The sequence below is a fragment of the Sinocyclocheilus rhinocerous genome, unplaced genomic scaffold (genome assembly GCF_001515625.1).
Source record: "Sinocyclocheilus rhinocerous isolate Xijiao unplaced genomic scaffold, SAMN03320098_v1.1 scaffold214, whole genome shotgun sequence".
In the NCBI taxonomy this organism is placed as follows: domain Eukaryota; kingdom Metazoa; phylum Chordata; class Actinopteri; order Cypriniformes; family Cyprinidae; genus Sinocyclocheilus; species Sinocyclocheilus rhinocerous.
This window is the reverse complement of record NW_015657514.1, coordinates 295,658-314,840: the sequence shown is the minus strand read 5'-3', so window position 1 is coordinate 314,840 and position 19,183 is coordinate 295,658. Positions and strand designations below refer to the sequence as shown.

At 37.7% G+C, this 19,183-nt stretch overlaps 1 protein-coding gene across 4 annotated transcripts in view; it reads left to right on the top strand.

The window, feature by feature from the left end:
• The window catches only part of LOC107721232 (DNA-binding protein Ikaros-like), a 26,728-nt gene extending 7,866 nt beyond the window's left edge, over positions 1–18,862 (top strand). The window contains exons 2-9 of one of the 4 annotated variants that reach the window (XM_016529158.1): positions 1,981–2,034; positions 5,110–5,229; positions 12,760–13,038; positions 13,529–13,570; positions 15,424–15,591; positions 15,782–15,907; positions 16,296–16,421; positions 17,838–18,862. In XM_016529158.1, the coding sequence (XP_016384644.1) occupies positions 1,981–2,034; positions 5,110–5,229; positions 12,760–13,038; positions 13,529–13,570; positions 15,424–15,591; positions 15,782–15,907; positions 16,296–16,421; positions 17,838–18,559 (1,637 nt within the window). In that variant the 3' untranslated portion in view covers positions 18,560–18,862. The remainder of the gene's footprint in view (positions 1–1,980; positions 2,035–5,109; positions 5,230–12,759; positions 13,039–13,528; positions 13,571–15,423; positions 15,592–15,781; positions 15,908–16,295; positions 16,422–17,837) is intronic. The other 3 variants (XM_016529159.1, XM_016529160.1, XM_016529161.1) reach the window with 3 other exon arrangements.
• Positions 18,863–19,183: the final 321 nt, after the last annotated feature.

The following is a 19,183-nucleotide window of genomic DNA, read 5'->3' as shown; positions in this document are numbered from 1 at the left end:
GCACAACAAGCCCCCCCGAGGGTTTTGGGTGTGCGAGCCGGTCGTAAGTCTTCCGAGAAGCGCGATCCCCAGGAAGACTGGGACATTGCGACAGACGGTAGGCCGCCGGTTACCCACTATTTGTTCCAAGTGCATGGAGCCATCTGTCATTAAAAACAGGAAGGCCTACGTCCCCCTTCTCCCAGGAGCTCTCTTCAGCTTGCTTGGCTATTTTCAGGAACTTCACTTCTCCCTGTGTGGCTGGCGGGGCCGGGCGTGGGGCCCTAGCGGGAGCGTCTTGAAGTGGCAGCGAGGCCGAGGCTGTTGTGCCCATCTGCTGTGGGCCCAAGTGGCCGCTACATTATTAATGGGGCCACGAGCGCTGGTGACTTCTCAGATATGCAGGCCTGGCCTGAGGAAGCGCTCACCACTGACTCCTTCTGAGGATCATTCTGACCCTCCACTCTTTTTCTTTCCTCCATTTTCTTCTCGTCCTGTCCACCTTATTTTTAACGTAAGAGTGGGTGCGGGTATTTGTACGAGGCTTCCGGTGTCATTCGCTTCCAGTTCTTTTACCAGTATAAAAACAGCTGCTTGATATGGCAAACTGGTATTTGTTATCATATTATTTTAATGTATTATCATAATCATAAACACACCGGTTTGTAGCGCAAGTAGTTTTCTGCACTTGATTAAATGGAACATTCTCACAACGTTTTATAAAAGTTATATAAATATTAGGACAAAACGTTCATAAAATAATGTTTATGGAATGTTCCTATAAACTTATTAATATCTGAGAGAAAACGTTCTGAGATCAACCTTCTTGGAATGTCCTAATGATGTTATTTGTACTTGATGAACGTTCTAAGAAATGTTTTTTGTAACCTTTAAAAAAACATTACAATCATGACAAGAATATTAGAATATTAACAATTAACAGTCAAAAAACATTACATTTTAGGTAAAAATAAAGTTTGTAGAATGTTGTAAGTAACATTTTTCAAACCTTTCAATAATAACTGGACATTTTAACATTCTTAGAACATTCAAAATGAACATTCAAATAATGCTATATTTTGGGTAAAAAATAAAGTTAGTTAAGAAACGTTTTTCTAAGCTGTAAATAATGTTCTAATCACAACAAGGAAACTGGACGTTACAACATTTTAGAAACATTTAAAAACAATGTTCCCACAATCTATTCATAACCTAAATATGTTATATGGGAATCTTCCAGTTATTTTCATATGGTCTCACACATTCACAGAAAATAGCTAACTTTCGTGTTGCAAAATAAGGAGAATTCTCTCACTGACTTATTTTCAACTAACCTTCCCCTTATTTCTTAATCTATTCATTTCTTGTCTCTGATAAACCTGCTTTGTTTAGTTTGTACCTTCTGTATCTTACTCATTGCACTCTCTTGTCTACGTTTCCGTCTGTGTTCGTACAACCCTGTGTTCCTATGTGTGTGTGTGTGTGTGTTAAAGAGAAGCGGAGAAAGAGTTGGGCTGCCGGGCTCACCCATGCATGCTCAGTAAATTAGAGTGAACACGAGCGCCAGTCAGCTGGCGATGCCAAACACCCGCATCCTCCATGACCCCGGGCCATCTAATTTTCTGCTTAATTTTGCGGCAGTCAGTTTGCATTTTTGGATGATTATGTGGTAGGAAATTAACAATAAATAACAAATGTGGTCTGAAAGCCTGTTCCTTTCGAGACTCCCCATCCCATCGCCGGCCTTGTAGCCCACCAAACATATTCTCTTAGTTCACCCCGTCTGTCAGAGCGGTAATGAAAATGTCTGTAGTTCATTGTAATGTAATGTGGAAGACAGTGGTGTGTGCGGCTGGAATAGGGCTGTTCTTGCCAGGGTGATGGAGATACACAAAGAAAGGCCATTCTCCTTTAATCACCAACCACTTCTCTTACACAGGCTTATTTTTGAGGCAGCGAGCGCTGATGATACTCTTTCTCTTTCGCTTTTACTCCTGTTAGAATACCTGCACAGGATGGAGACTGAGGAGGCACAGGAAATGTCCCAGATAACAGGTAAGAGCCGCCTCTCATACGTTCAAAGCCACAGTGAGGTCTGGGCGATCAAAACAATGAAGCAAAGATAACCGTTTTTTGACTGTTCAACGACAGGCTATAAGAAGTTCTGTCTCAGCAGATATATGTCAAAGGGGTCATGAACTGAGAAATCAAAATTCCCTTGATCTTTTGATATATAAGAGGTCATTGTGCTATAAAAACATCAGAACTCAGAACTTTCTCGTTAGTCTAAAAACAGCTTATATTGTAGCCAATCTGCCAAAATAACAGCTTGTGGAATGTGGCACTTTATGATGTAATAGTGACGCTAAACACCAGCTTCGCAGAAGATCAACGCCTGCTTCTACATCGCTGCCTGTTTAGCCCCACCCACCGATTCACACGTGTAGCAGGTAAATGACAAGAGCAGCAAACGCAGGTCTACGCAGAAACCAAACGATAAACTTTATTAGATGAACTTTATTTTTAAGGAAGTGCCAGAGTGGGTCAGTAAGAACTTGGTCCTTTGTTCACTTCATTTTACTGCGGATTTGTTTATTAACAAGGCACAATTCGATGCAGGATTTTCAGAACGATTGAAACTAAAAGACAAATCTGTGCCGACTATATTGGATCCAATGTTGCAGCACACAAGTGTGAGTAACTGTTTTCATTACATGGGCATTTACTTCCGAGTCTACAATACGTTACACCTATTCAAACAGAGCGTTCAGATGAGGGGGGTCTAAACAGGACAGAAAATAGCCTATTACTTCTAAATTATGATGTGTTTTTTATGTGAAAATCTTGATGGACCTCAGAGAACAGTACAAAATAGTGAAAAGGCTGTTCATGACCCCTTTAATGCACAGGTGATTCTAGACCAAATTTAGGAGACTTCCAGTCACAAAAATGTCTGATTAACTCTTAAAAATTTATATATATATATATATATATATATGATCTCTGAATAATAATAATAATAATTCCACTCTTACCAGTTTAAAGGAACAAAAAGTTACTACATAAAATGATAGTTCACCCAAAAATGAAAATCATTTACTCACCCTTATGTCATTCCAAGCTTACTTTCGACTTCATTGATGAATGAACAAAAATATTATTTAAAATAACGTTGTTCTGCAGAAGAAAAAAGTCTGGTTTGGAATGACATGAATGGCATCTATCTCTCATTAGAAATTTCTCTTTTCCAGTGAAATACCAAATCAAGTATCCAAATGGGGCCCCATTACTGATATACATCTACTGACAAACAGATTCAATTTGAAATCATATTTTCAGCAAGATTTAAACTTGTGAACTCTTCCACATGAAGCAAGAAATGTTCTTCTTTGTCAAAACACCTCAAGGATGACGTCTTGAATCGGCCCGGGGTTAATGCATACACTTTTCCAAGAAAATAGATAAATGGAAACAGGGAACACAGTCTGAATGCAGGAAAAGGGTCAGCATTTGTGGTCTGTCGCCATTTTCATATCTAAATAAAGTTACAAAACTTACACAAGACTCATTATAGTGAGATCCAAACTTGTTGCATTAGCGAGAATTTTATATTTAATGCCCTGACTGTCAACGCTGGGATGCAATACATCCTGGAGCAACCGCAATACAACTCTATTACTTTAAGGGGAAGTGTGTACATTTTACACTACTAATGTCACCAAACAGATCTGAAAAAATAATAGGTGCATTCGACTTCAGCTGGATTGAACCGATCGGTGAGATTTGCTGCTTGGAGTCAGAAGAGGAGTTGAAAACAGAGACATGTAGTTGGACACTTTCTGCTTCCTGTAATGAAGCCTGGGCAGTGTTTGAATACTTTATCACAGATTAAGTGGATTACATGCAATATTTGTCAAATACACAGACGTTTCAGATGTTTTTATGTTGCAACAGAAACACTTTTCATTTAGTACTTTATGCACTGCTTAATACAGCGCCTGTATGCACAAGAATAACGTTTTAAAAAGCCTATTCTATTTAAATACCAATAAAGTGGGGTCTATTTTTTTTATCAGTTTTATTTTGATAAGCATGAAACAATATAACATCAAGATTACATGAAAAGAGTTTTTACTGTTCTCTTGAACACTCCCACCACCCATGATTGGTCAGACACACAGATATAGCCCCACCCCCAACTCATGCCATTGGTTGAGCCAATGATGGGGAATCAGTCTACAAATGGCTTACGTGTAATTGGCCACATACCCACAGTAAAGTGTCAGGAGTGACAGTTGCATTTAAATACAGGAGTAAATCCCCTAAATTACCGTTTCATATTTGTACAAAACAGAACTTACTCTTGAAACTGCCATGATTGACACCAGGGTAACCATAGTAACATTCTGGCATTTGGTATCCGTTATTTCTTATCAAAGTAATATTACTGTGACCAATGGCTCAATTTTAACTAAAACCACTGTCAACAGAGCCGCCGTGTTTTGTATAAGTTTGGAAGGCTACTTTGCAGAGTGCGCTCTTGAAGGGTTGCCATGTCCACTTATTATAAGCGATGCTAATTAGGCCTCTTTTGAGCTTGTTATTTGGGCTCGGCTCATAAAGCGATACAGTTTATATGGTTAATAAAATAGGCAGGTGCAGATCGTGATATTTTGCTATGGGGCTTATTTCCAAGATATCGTGTTTGGATTTGAGTTTACTATGGGCTTGTTCTTATTTATTTATTTTTTTTCTAGCACTATTTGGCAACACTAATGTGTCAAAACATCCCCTGTGGTTTTTTGCACCGCACATACAGTAAAGACAAAACTGATACACATTTAAATACATCATTAACAAGTTGATCAGTTCGGTTCCATATACACTGTGTAGAATTTCTCTAAATCCGGTTGTCACCTCCTGAATTTGTCAGGAGTCAGTTCAGTTGTAGAATGCAGTTGTCACTGTGTGTGTAGAGAACATAAGCACTAAAAGGTGGACTGACAACTGAATTTAGCTGCAGTGTCTTAGTATATTAAACTTAAAAATGTGCTGTATCAATTTTAAATTTTAAAGTATAAGGGATGGGCCTGCATCTATGCTGGTAACTTAACTCTACTCTCTGCTCAGGAAGGGAAAGCCCGACTGCTAACCAGGGGGGAGAGGACCAAGATGAGGCCATGCCTGTTCCTGAAGACTTGTCAGCCAGCACTGGGCTCCAACACAACAACCGCACAGACAAACCACTGGGTGAGTCAGACCAGTCTAAGCTGGGACACAACCACAAAACTACCTCATATACACATTCATGCAATACTCTGCATGGAAGTCTGATATAACTTCCACTGAAGCCCACTTTTAAGGTCAGCCTAACACAGAAAGCTTTAAAATGTAATACTTTGTATGAAATGAGTGCATGTAACGGCTTTCGTCCGGCCTACAACATCAGAGAGCGAGTGCACTAGATTGTTCAAACACAATCGCATGGTCCGAAGCATTCAATTTAGCTCAAGATGCGCATCTTCAGCTTTTGTAATGAGATCATGTCTCTTTTTTTCATTTTTTTTTCATCAAAAAAAAAACATTTTTTTTCAACAACAAATCAAAACCGAACTGCTGTAAAAACTTTAAGTAGTATGCTAAATTAATTATTTTCCTCTTGTCAGACTGATAGTTCATACCTACTGGTTCCTGAAACCGTGGGACATTTAAACAGCAAATTTCTAATTTAACTCACTGAAACAGCATTTACTCACTGACTGAGCCTACACATAATGCGCTCAGTTGTGCCATGAACTGTTTAACCCACTTATTAGGAATTGTTTTTTTCTTTACACACTTCTGCCCTTCCTTCTCTTGTTTACTCTTGAAATTCTATATTGCATTTCTTTTGTTTTGATCATTTATAAGTTCTTTTTGGATTAAAAACATCTGACAAAATGTCTAAAGGATTAAATGTTAATTAAAATTTTATTGCAAAACTGTTAAAGCCATTTGTTTTCCAAGAACATTAAATAAAAGGTGCACAAATATTCAAAAGTGTGGGGTCAGTAAGATTTTTTAAAATGTTTTTCAAAGTCTCTTATGCACACGAAGGCTGCATTTATTTAACCAAAACACAGTGAAATATGCAATAATGTGAAATATAATTAGAATTTATGGTACTGTCTTCTATTTTAAAATGTCATTTATTGCAAAGAAACATTGGCTGCTCAAGGAACATTTCTTATTGCTATCAATGTTGAAAGCAGTTGTGTGGAAACCATGATTTTTTTTAGGATTAATAGAAAGTTCAAAAGAACAGCATTTACTTGAAATAGGATCTTAATAACATTATAAAATTGGGGTCAGTAAGATTTTTTAAAATGTTTTTCAAAGTCTCTTATGCCCACCAAGGCTGCATTTATTTAACCAAAACACAGTGAAATATGCAATAATGTGAAATATAATTAGAATTTATGGTACTGTCTTCTATTTTAAAATGTCATTTATTGCAAAGAAACATTGGCTGCTCAAGGAACATTTCTTATTGCTATCAATGTTGAAAGCATGATTTTTTTTAGGATTAATAGAAAGTTCAAAAGAACAGCATTTACTTGAAATAGGAATCTTAATAACATTATAAAAGTCTTTTTTGCCACTTTTGATTAATTTAACTGAATAAAAGTATTTATTCATAAAAAGAAACTTTTTAATGACCTCAAGCTTTTGAGTGATAGTTTATATATATAAGAATTGAACACTTCTGTTTTCACAAAATGAATACAGCAATATGGCTTCTCATTGAAAATGTCATGTTTGATCGGTAGGTAGTAACAGAATGTGTAAGTTAGTCATTATATTAATAAATATAGTGTTAGCAGTGTAAATAGAAAGTGGGTTAACTAAAGGCGAAAATGGGTGGGAATAAATTTGGCTAACCAAAAGTTACCAGATGGCCTGTTTAATATCTTGATGTATTTTAGTTTGGAATTTTCCCCTCCAGAAGTTCCAGATTAACTTGGACTTAATGTGTGTCCCGCTCACTTTGAAGCTACTGAAAGTAAAAAACAGACTGAGAGAGAGAGAGAAAGAAAAAAAAGATGTGAGAGGAAACTGAAATAGGATGTGCAAGAGTTTCCTAAGAAGAACTTGCCAGAACTCAGTTTCAACACTCACTCAAGGAGATAAAATGTTCAGGAGCAACAGCAGATAGGCGCAGTATCGCAACAAATGCGAGCGTACGCTCTCTTACATGCAACACACACAACTCTGCACCTGCACTTATGCCATGCTTTCACTTCAACTGCCACGATATTCACACACTTCCACACACACCCACATTCAAATGCAAGTCCAAAAGACATGCTTCACTCTCAGCAAAATAACACTTTCATATCTTACTCATGTGTTATGTATATAAAGAGCAAAGTCATATCGATAAAGTAATAGGAGGCCATAGACGCTGACAGAGGCTGCAGCGTGTTCTCATTACATGAAAAGAAACCACTTGTAAGTCATCTGTTTGAACAGTCAGGATGACATTAAGGACACTAAGAAGTGTATTAAAACGACATTTAACTCAACACCACCCATTTTTTTAGCCAACAAATACACTTTTTCACACTCTTTAGAGATGCTTTCACTGATGAAAATCTTTTTTGATTGAGATGTGAGTGTATTTGGGGTGTACAGAAAGAATCATGATGCCATTTAGGATTTAGAAAAAAAAAATGGTGGATTGTTCGAGAGAAACAGGGTACTAAACTTCAAATGCTCTGAACTCATTAGTAAAGGTTTGTGTGAATATGTGTGTGTGTGTGTGTGTGTGCTTGTGCGTGCATCTGTCTGTCTGCCTGCATGTTGTCCCTGAAGATATAATCAGCTAGTGTGCAAGAGGATGTGAAGACAGTATCTTCACAGTGCATCATTGCTTCTCTGATTAAGTGTATCAAGGGAGTATCTGTGCAGACTGTGCAGTACGCGGCTCGATCAGACACGTAGCAGCGTGCGTAGAATATCAGGAAATCAAAACATATAGAGATGGTTCTTACAGAGCGCTGTCTCTTCGCTTTCCTGCTATGAAAGACCTAGAAACTCCTCTAGTTATAAAAACATTTTGAGGATTGAAATTTAAAATCTGTGTGAAGCACAAAGAGCCCAACAGTGTTTTCCTTTACAAACTAAATGTTTATTTAAAAAATATTTTCTATTTTAAAAATTGTTCTCGCATATATTTTTAATGAAATAAAAGGCCACTTATGAGTACTTACAGTACACTTTTATGACTAAGTACACTTTTAAATAGTGCATTTTGAAATAATGTCAAAATAAAAGTCATACTTTAAAGTACATTCTAAATAATTGTGTTTTAATAATCTTTTGTTGTGCATTAAAGTGTAGTGTTTTAATATTACATTTAAAGTTAATATATTTCAAATGTACTAAATTGCAACTTCATTGTTACAAATGTAAGTATGTACAAGTTTCGATAGAAATAACATTTAAGTGTATTTTAGTTTGCCATATTTGCTTGTCAGTACATTCAGCAGTCAACCATATTTCAAAGACAATAGAAGTAATTATGAAATTACATATAAAGATGTACTTGGGTCCTACGTAAGCGGGTCAAAAAAGAGTTCAACTTTATTTTACGGTGTTCTTGTTACAGTGTAATTACACATTTAAATACTGAGTAATATTAATGAATGTACTTACTATATGTTTATGGTGAGGATGAGGGTTTGATTTAGGGTTAGTTGCAAGTACAAGTACATGTAACGTGTAACAATGACACCGTAAAACAAAGTGATACCACCAAAAAAAAAAAAAAATCACTCTAAAATTGAATTTGATATCAATTTAAACTATAATGTGTTTATATTATAATTGAATTTTAATTAACATGCAATTATGTGTATCAAAACATCATATTTATTAAGTATCACAAGGGGTATTGGTGTTCACAACCCATTTTACTCCCATAATGTCACATATTTCCAAGTGAAACAAGACTTTCAAGTAGAAAAAATGAGCAGGAATTGTTTGGAGTGTTACGTAGAGCCAAACTGAATGCTAAAATAATACATAAATAGCCATTTGGATATTAATTAACCTAAAAAAAATAGCTAAGTGGCAGCAGAAAGGAAAGTCATTTTAGATTTTGATTAGAGATAATGAATATAAACCATTTAATTCCATTAAATCACGTACACCGATTAATCATTCATATTAAGACATTCATATTAAAGTAAACATAGTCCATTTGTATTGCATGTCGCCTTTAAGTTTTATTTAAAAAATTAGTGCTGTTTGGTTTGAGCATTAGTATTTATTAGCACTGCATGGAAAAATACGCTGTCCAGTGAAAAGCAGGAAGGTTTTCATGGTGCATGGCCTATTTTATCATGTAATTCCTCTTTTTAAATGTATGAGGGTGATGGCCTGCCCTTAGACCTGTTGCTATATCAGATGCAAACATTTCACTAGCAAGTTCCTAAAAATGTGAGCGAAAGCAGGGTTCTTTTTTATCACATCTGACACACATATGCATACACATGCATGCTCAAACATATACTCTCACCCACCCGCTGTGGAGCCGTGGTTAATGAGCATGTAGCTCTCCCGCACCACATAAGCTATTCAAAGTTTTTTTCAGCGCTTCGACTGGAGCACAAACGAAAATAAATTGTACTAGCAAAGACTTATTTTCATTTATAGCGCCCTCGCCATGAATACATCCCTTGCTAAAGTGCAATGTTGCGATAACTTAGTAATCGATGTAGCAGAGGGTCACAGGTTCAAACTGCTAAAGGGAGACTGACTTGTCACTAACCGAACCACTTCACTTCCAGAGAGTTGCTCTAGAAATGGAAAAAAATCGAATTTAATCCCATTTAAAATTATCCATTGATGTTTGTGAGGTTTGCCTGTTACGTCGCTCTGTTCTATGTAGAGCTCTTTTGTTTGTCCTTGTCTGTGGCTTTTGACACTTGCTTCCCAAAATGGGTAAATTAGGATGTGTGACAAACGTTATACAAAGTAAAAGCTCCTCTTCCCATCCCCAGTTTAGTCACAACTTCCCCAAAAGATCCATGAGAGACCGTATCATGACAACAAGTTCCCTCTGCCAAACTCAGGTCACATCACACTGGTTAAATCATCATATCATATAAGCAGAAAGGCTGTCAGTGGATCTGTGTGTGTGTGTGTGTGTGTGTGTGTGTGCGAGAGGAAGAGATACATCCTTTTATGGCTGTTAATGGGAGATCGCATTCCTGTATTGACTTTATGTTATTAACTGCTGTAATTCATTCACACATTGACACTGAAATCCATATAAACCTTCTTTAAAGGCAACATCAAATGCAGTTTTCAACCTGTTTTACTTAATCAGACAAACTTTATTAGAGTTAAACAGAATATTCAGCAGGAAAAATGTAGGCAGGCCTATTGGGAATTGACTGGATCGTGGAAATGCTAATACAGCCAGGATACTGGTGGGGAGGGATTGAAAATTACTATTAAAAAAAAGTACAAAAGCTGTCACTGGGGCAGATCTCTTTTCAAAAAGTATGCATATGTATAATTTAGGTACACTTTAGGCAACAAATGAACATTAAGGTACTAATATGAATCCTTTAAGGCTAAATAAGGTACAGCTTTTTTATGAAGAAGAATGCCCACCAATGAATAGCGCACATAAAGACCAGGAACGTGCATTAAAAAGGAAAATTGCTGGCTTGACTTCATTATGTGATGTTCAGTCAAGAGCTTCTCTGAAATTAAAGATAATACCGTTTTTAGTCAACTAGCTTTTATCTTTTCTAGTTAGTTATTTGATTAGTTTTCAGTCTTTTTCTTAGTCACTGTCAGACGATTATACTGGAAACTGGATCACTTGCTGTAAAACTCGAGACAATTATTTCCAATCTATTTTGGAAGCACACTAACAAGAGTGTGGCTGTGCTCTGCTAACTGTCAGAGAGTAACCTGAACACAGACAGCACTTTTGTCTGTCGGTACTCTCCAGTTCAATCACGTGCTTCAGTTGCTGATCCCTGTAGTCTGAATGCAGAAAATGAAAAAGAAAAACTGTTTCACTTGTTGTGCTTAACAATTCCCTGTCTGTGCTTCCCTTTCTGTCACTTCTCCATAACTCTTGTCCTTTTTTTTTCGGTTGGGCCGGCTCGGGCGCTGAAGCTTCCCCTTTTCCCTTGGATTCCCATATTTCATTATTTCTGCTTGTTCCTCTTGAGTCTTTACAAACAGAGGCTGAAGCATGGGGAAATCAGCCTGGCACCACAGTGTGTTAACCACAGGACCTTTACCCTGAGCTCTAACTGCCTTAAAAGACTCGAAATGTTTACTTCATTAGGCTGAACGGGCATTTGAGCAATGATCTAGCTTATAATCGGACATTCCATAGAATAACCTAAATATTTAACACAGTTTTGTTTTTACTTGATGGTGTGCTCCTTTTTGCATGCTTCTGTAGGCTTGTATGTGAGTCTATGTGTGTGTGTGTGTGTATGTGTTTACCACGGTTTGTTGGTCTGGTTTACACCGCTGAGAGTCCTCAGTTTCACAGAGCTTCCTGTGTCTCTGTTTCCTGTTTATCAGTCATTTGTTTCAGAGAAGTGTGATGATGAATGAGATGGTAAGATGGGTTGAGAGCAGGCAGTTTGATAGAAGAATACTGGATTATTTAAATGGAATATTAATCCAGTAGTGTTACAGTACATCTCTCAAATATGATTCCTTAAAGGGTGTTGGGAGTATTTACCCCGTAAACATATGTCTTATGTAAATGTCTTAACTTTATATTACAGATTTGTCCATTTATTTACAGTACATGGTAGTCATAGTGTTGGGGAAGCTAATTTGAAACTGCCAAAGTAGCTACTCATATTTAATTTTAATTTTTGATTACAAACTACTAACAAAAAGTTGCTAACTACACTACCATCCAAAAGTTTGGGGTCAGTAAGATTTTTATTTTCTGAAAGAATTGAATACTTTTATTCAGCATGGAAATCTTACAAAAGATTTCCATTTCAAATAAATGCTGTTCTTCTGAACTCTCTATTCATCAAGGAGTCCTAAAAAAATGTATCATGGTTTTCAACAAAAAATATTAAGCAGGACAGCTGTTTTCAATTTGATAATAATAAGAAATGTTTCTTGAGCAGCAAATCAGCATATCAGAATGATTTCTGAAGGATCATGTGACACTGAAGACTGGAGTAATGATGCTGAAAATTCAGCTTTGCATCACAGAAATAAATGACACTTTAAAATGTGAATATATTAATAAATTAACAGATGCATCAATCATCAGAACGATCTGATTCAATCAAATGAATCAGACTTCACATAAAAAGCATATTGGATTATTGTCTCAGTTTCCTCAGCTACAAAGCTGTGTTTCCTTAAAAAAAAAAAAACCCTGTGTTGTAGCAGCTGAAAATGTTATTAAGTTAGTAACTTGCTACTGCTTTCAGTTATCTCCCAACACTGGTCATATCTACAACACATCGCTGTTCAACAAATGCAGTTTATGTTCTCTATGTCAAGTGAATGTTTCAAAAAATGTGTTTAATGCAACTAAAGTTGATGTTTTGCACATACACACACAAATACAGCTAATCAAAGGCTGAAAGAAAGAAAACAGTTGCTTTGCAGATGCTCTTTTCGCTGCAGAACATTAAGAAATCATGATAAAAGATGGCAGTGTTAGTTAGAGAAAATAGCCACCCAGCCTGCCACTGAACTTAACAGGCCCACTACCCTCTTTTCCAGCCTGTAATATAAAAGTTGAGGCTCGGAGTGACGAGGAAAACGGGCTGACCTGTGAGATGAATGGAGAGGAGGAGGAGGAATGTGCAGCCGAGGACTTGCGTGTGCTCGATGGCTCAGGGGCCAAAGTGAACGGCTCCCACGCAGGCCCTGACAGCAAGCCGGCCGCCTACCCCACGGCCGGGGGCATCCGCCTCCCCAACGGGAAGCTGAAGTGCGATATCTGTGGGATGGTTTGCATTGGGCCCAATGTGTTAATGGTGCACAAGCGAAGTCACACTGGTAAGCACAACTGCCATCTACTCTTCCCTCCTTATACTATCACTCACAACTCACAGGGCACAGGGCTGGGTAGGTTGATCCACACATAGAGAGACACACAGAGAGTAGGACAGAGACAGACGCTGGATGTGTTTTAAATGTAACCATCCTTTTCTTTAATGGAAGCCAGTGTAGTAACTGTGCACGGCTTGACTTGAATGGATGATGTTATTTGATGTAAATGACTCATATAATTACAATATGTTTGTTTTTAAAACATTAGGGTAGCATTTTCGGATAATTTCCGCAGTTTGTTGCATCCAAAATGTAAATTCGGTCATCATTTGCTCACCTTTATGTTGTTCCAAACCGGTATTACTTTTTTTTTTCTTATGCGGAACACAAAAGAAGATATTTTAAAGAAACATACTGTTTTGGTTACCACTGACTTCCATTGTATGGACTAAAATACTGAGACATTTCTCAAAATATCTTCTTTTATGTTCCACAGACGAAAGAAAGTCATACAGGTTTGGAATGACAAACAGTAAGGGTGAGTAAATGATGACAGTATTTTAATTTTTGGGTGAACTATCATTTTAAAGACTCATGTGTTAACAATTAAGATGAGATGTGTGTTTTTGTCTTTTGTGACATTTTGTTTAGATTTCTTTATAGCTAACAGTCCAAATGTATCAACTAACCAAGCAAAAGTCTCTCTCAGATGACAATTATTTCAGTATTAGTTATTTTCTCCCTTTCTCAAATTGATATTCCACTGCGACGAAGCCAAACCAGTGGGTGAGAACATTTGTCAAAAAGGCACTTAACTTCCTCACTTGACAAACTAATGAAACTCAAAATGGAAGAAAGGAACAGTGGGCTAATATAAATTCAGAAAAGAACGTACAATAAAAGACATAATGAAGTGCTTCCTATTTAAATCAAAATATTCGCAGGAGGTACCGTGCTCCTGAAATGCCTTTTTAATGAGTTTCTCTTTCCGTCTTTTTGCTGCTTCACTGGTGACTCTTATGTTATAGGGCTTTTGAAGAGAGCGCCGTATTAATAGCGTTCTCGGAGAATGCCACAACATTCGGAGGAGCTGGATATTGGTTTATTCCAGGGGCGCTGATCAGGAAGACTGGCTCTCAAACACAAAGTGTTTCCTTCACTTTATTTAAATGAGCTCTGCATTTGCATTGTGATGGGCCGCTCTTATTTTAGAGCTGAAGAAGAGGAAAAAAATGAGATTTTCAGATCAAATTGACCCAGGCAGTGGTGCATTACGAAACTGGCAGGCAGCGTCTGAAAGCCTCTTGTTCGATCAGGAGCCAGGCAGCGCGCGCAGAGCGCAGAGCGGCGCTCGCGTGTTTGATTGAGCTTTGGCGCGAGGCGCCGCGTTGTTGGAGATGTAACAGCGCGCCGGAGCCGTGTAGGACAATGACCCCGCATTCACAGCGTAATAGCGCTACAGCGGCGGATGCTTTGCTTCCAGAGAGCCGATATAGTGTCTCAGACGCTCGCCATTTACATGGCCATTTGTCGCTGGCATTCTATACAGGTGTATATATAACTGCTCTACAGGTTAAAGCACAACGAGTCACTTCTTTGTGAGCGCAAGTTACTTTATCACACAAGGGAACACAGAAGCCACAAAAATCGAAAAGACACCATTTTTTGCAATTACTTTTTTTAACTAATACACAGTTCCAGTGGATGAAGTCCATTTTAAGTCACATTTAATGACTTTTATAAGGATTTATACAATACAGATTGTGTAAGCAGCTTTACTGCAATGAAAAGGAAATGTTGCAGAAGTCAATAATTATGACATTTCAGCTATAAAGCAGCTTTACACATTATCAATTCAGCTCAGTGGTGATTTAGTTTAATAACAGTGTCAATGTTGCAAAGTTAATCAATTATGAAACCAGTTTAATTCGGCTAAGGCAGCAGTGTCATTATCCAGCTTTATTCAGTTCATTTTTGTTCTCATCCAATAATATCAGTGAAACTGAATTAATAATATTACTGAATATTATTTGTCATTTAAAAGTTTCAGACAGGTGTGCTACTGCACCTATGGACATATTCTACTAACGTTTGATAACAAGAAAGTGTCCAAATACTTTTTGCCTCCATTTTGAACAGTACATCTACCGTTTTATCATTTACAGCATAACATGTTTTTTGGTTTAATATTTTGTAACCGATTGCAATGATCCTCAACCATTTTTAAGCGTGGCTTAAGTGTCCAAATATGTTTTGGGACCATTAGAAAGGAGAACATGCTGAAAAATCTAGTTCCTTAATCATTGTGCATGACTTGCAGCATGAAGTAATTTTACATGAAAATGTCTTAATTCCAACATTCGAGTTATGCGTTATCTTTCATTCTCCTAGGGGAAAGGCCGTTCCAGTGCAACCAGTGCGGTGCTTCCTTCACTCAGAAGGGTAACCTGCTCCGACACATCAAACTGCACTCTGGCGAGAAACCTTTCAAATGTCACCTGTGCAACTACGCTTGCCGCCGCAGAGACGCCCTCACCGGACACCTGCGCACGCACTCGGGTAAATGCCTGTCGCCTGGATGATTCAGACATGCCTACATTTCTTCATAACTCAAACCTGCACTGATTCATTCACTTGAGCCAGTTCAGAAAACAAGTGTTATTGTGTTACGCTATATTGTAGTGAACACCACAAAGACTAAATTGTACTGTGTGATTGAGCAGATTTTGCTTTTGTTTTCAATTTACAGTTGGAAAACCTCATAAGTGTGCATACTGCGGGCGCAGTTACAAGCAGCGGAGCTCGCTGGAGGAACATAAGGAGAGATGTCACAACTACCTGCAGTGCATGGGCCTTCAGAATAGCATTTATACTGGTCTGTGAATGACAGAACACCAAAGCTCTCTCTCTCAAAGTGTTTTCTGTTCTTATAGATGGAAATGGTGCTAATCTATAACCATTATCATGGCCTAAATGTGGTTTATTGTAACTATGATGAAAAGAAAAATACATAGTATTAGTGGAAGTACAACTACCAATAATTGATAATTTTGCAGCAACATGCCTGTAAAGTCCCAAAGCTTAAAAAAAATGTCTTAAGAAAAAAATTAAATAGCTTACAGTAAGGGATAGAAAACCATCTTAATTGCATGATTGAAGGAACATCATCCTTAATTATAGTTAGCATCGTGTCAGAGGATGAGCTCAGGTTAGATATGGACTTTTGAATCTTATGCGTGGTTTCTTTGTCTTGCTTTCCATAGTGAAGGAAGAGAACAGCCAGAATGAGCAGAGGGAGGACATGCCTGCATCTGAGAGAGCCTTGGTTCTAGACAGGATAGCTAACAATGTAGCTAAGCGTAAGAGCTCTATGCCACAGAGGTTTGTGGGTAAGAGTTTAAGTTTGCTTTCATTGTACAGTTATATCGTAGACCATCCGGATATCACTGTCAAAATGCATGTCTCTGACTAAAAGAATTAAAACATCGCAGAGACAAACAATGCTAGGCAGCTCCCTCATTTCTTTCTCTTTGACGAGTTGACTTTAAAAAAGCAGGGAAAGAAACACTATAATGGCATGCAACACGAACTGACTTTGACTGTTGCTTAGTTTTATGAATTCTTATGTAAATTGCACTTGCTTCTTTGATAGTAATAGTTTCTGAATTGCTGTTAGAATAATGTGATGTGTTACTAAGCCTATTTATCTTCTTTTCATATTGGTGTTTCACTGAAGATTATTGTAAAAATTAAGATATTTGAGACACCATTTGAGGTTTCTCAGACTGCTACACTGGAAGAACCCTGTGGAGAAGTTGCAGGCACCTGCTGAATGTTCTGTATTGGCACTGATGGTTCAATGAAGAACCTTTAACACATGGAACCTTTCCATCGCACAAAAAGTTCTTTATAGTGGAAAATGGTTCTTTAGATTATTAAAATGTTTTTCACGCCAAAAAACAAACAAACACTTTTTTTAAAGAAGTAATCACTGAATGGTTCTTAGGGGGACCCAAATGGTTCTGCTAAGGCATCACTGCAAAAAAAAAAAAAAAAAAAAAATGGGAACCCTAATGTTTAATAGAGTGCGGCTAAATATATATTTTTTAAGTATCTCAACCTTCATGAACCATTATGATCCCAGCTAACAAAAACATGTTCTAAGAAGGTTTTGCTAATGTTCCAATTAAATGATGAAAATGTTATTTGTGAATCATCTCTAAACATTTAAAATGCCACATTTTTTATGTTTTAAAAACTTTTTTCTTGGTTATGGGTTATTATTTTGCAAATATTATGGGAACATTACTTTTGAATGTTCTCTGAACATTTAGAAACAATAGTAACATTTAAAAAATGTTAAACCAACGTCCAACTAAAATGTTTCAGGAAAAGTTTCAATGAACAATGCATAAATAAAATTTTAGTGCTACCATTTTAAGAAAATTTTGAAGACATTTGAACTTTCAACATACACTTTAATAATATTAGGGGAAGAATGTTTGTTGATAGAGAACCTTGATAAATACTGTCAGCGCATCAAGGAGCCCCATCTCAGCTAACAGTCTTTTTTGAGTTTTATGCAAGAACTCCATTTATTTCAGAACTCTCTGTTTTTAAAGGGCACCTAGAAGTTCTCCAAAGGGTTCCCCAGTAATAATAATGAATAATATTACAAAGACAAGAAAAATGTCAGAATTTGTGCTTACCAGTAATGGTTTACTGGTAAATAAATCCGTTCTTATTTTACATTTCACAGAACTCAGATGAGTTAAAACCTTTGCTCTTTTGGCTTTCTTCCTCAGGAGAGAATCGTTTGTCGGAGCTGTCATTCGAGGGCGGCTCAGGTGAGCTCATGCAGCCTCACGTCATTGATCAGGCCATCAACAGTGCGATTAGCTATTTGGGAGCGGAGTCCTTGCGGCCTCTGGTTCAGACCTCCCCTGGCTCCTCCGACATGGTGGTCAGCCCTATTTACAACCTCCACAAGACACAATCAGCCGAAGGCAATGGCGTGTCCGCTAAGGACAGCGCCGCAGAGCATCTCCTTCTGCTGTCCAAGTCCAAATCGGCCTCCGTGGAGAAGGATGGCTCGCCCAGCCCCAGCGGCCAGGACTCTACTGACACCGAGAGCAACAACGAGGAGCGGGCGGCTGGGGGAGGCACGGCGGCAGCCGCAGGGGGTCTCATCTACCTGACCAATCACATGGCTCCAGGTATGCGTAACGGAGGTCTGCCAGTGGTAAAGGAAGAGCAGCAGCGGCATTTCGAGGCCTTGCGGGCAGTGGGGATGGAGCTGAGTATGGCGTCATCGGAGGGGTTTAAGGTGCTGAGCGGAGAGGGAGAAGAGTTGAGGGTGTACCGCTGTGTCCACTGCAGAGTTTTGTTCCTGGACCACGTCATGTACACCATCCACATGGGATGCCATGGCTTCCGAGACCCGTTCGAGTGTAACCTGTGTGGTTACCGCAGTCAGGACCGCTACGAGTTCTCATCGCACATCACGCGTGGAGAGCACCGCTTCTAACACACAGTTAACACACAGAGACGTTCCACATACGCTTGACTACACATTCACTCACACACAACCGATTCAACATTTCAGGATTTTTTTTAGACACTGTCCAAACACTGGATTTTTTTTTTTTTAAGTTTCGTGTAACATTGGTTTTTCTTTGTACATACAGTTGCCTATATATTTCGTTGTCTTGTCTATTTTTCTACAATGGTGTGACTTGTATGTAGACTTTAAAAAAAGAAAAAACTGTAACTGAAAATAGAAATTAGGTGTTTGAAAGTACAGCATTTTTAAATCATCCCATATAAATGTGACTTTTTTGCTGCCCTAAAGTTACTAAGATGAAAAATAATAATAATTAAATGCTAAAAATTAAATAAAGTTATAAAATATTATTTGCAATATGTGATGTAAACTCATGTATCTCTCTTTCCTGTGTTCCAACAGTTTACTCTTCATTTTAAATATATATTTTTTATATTAAGCAGCCTGAAGAAGTTATCATTTTATAATTTATTACAATGAAATAATGTCACGATTTGTCCATTTTATGTAACATGACTCCCTTTTGAATTGTTCCCCTGTATATTGAAAATATATGGCGGTACATTTTTTTTTTAATTAAATTTCACA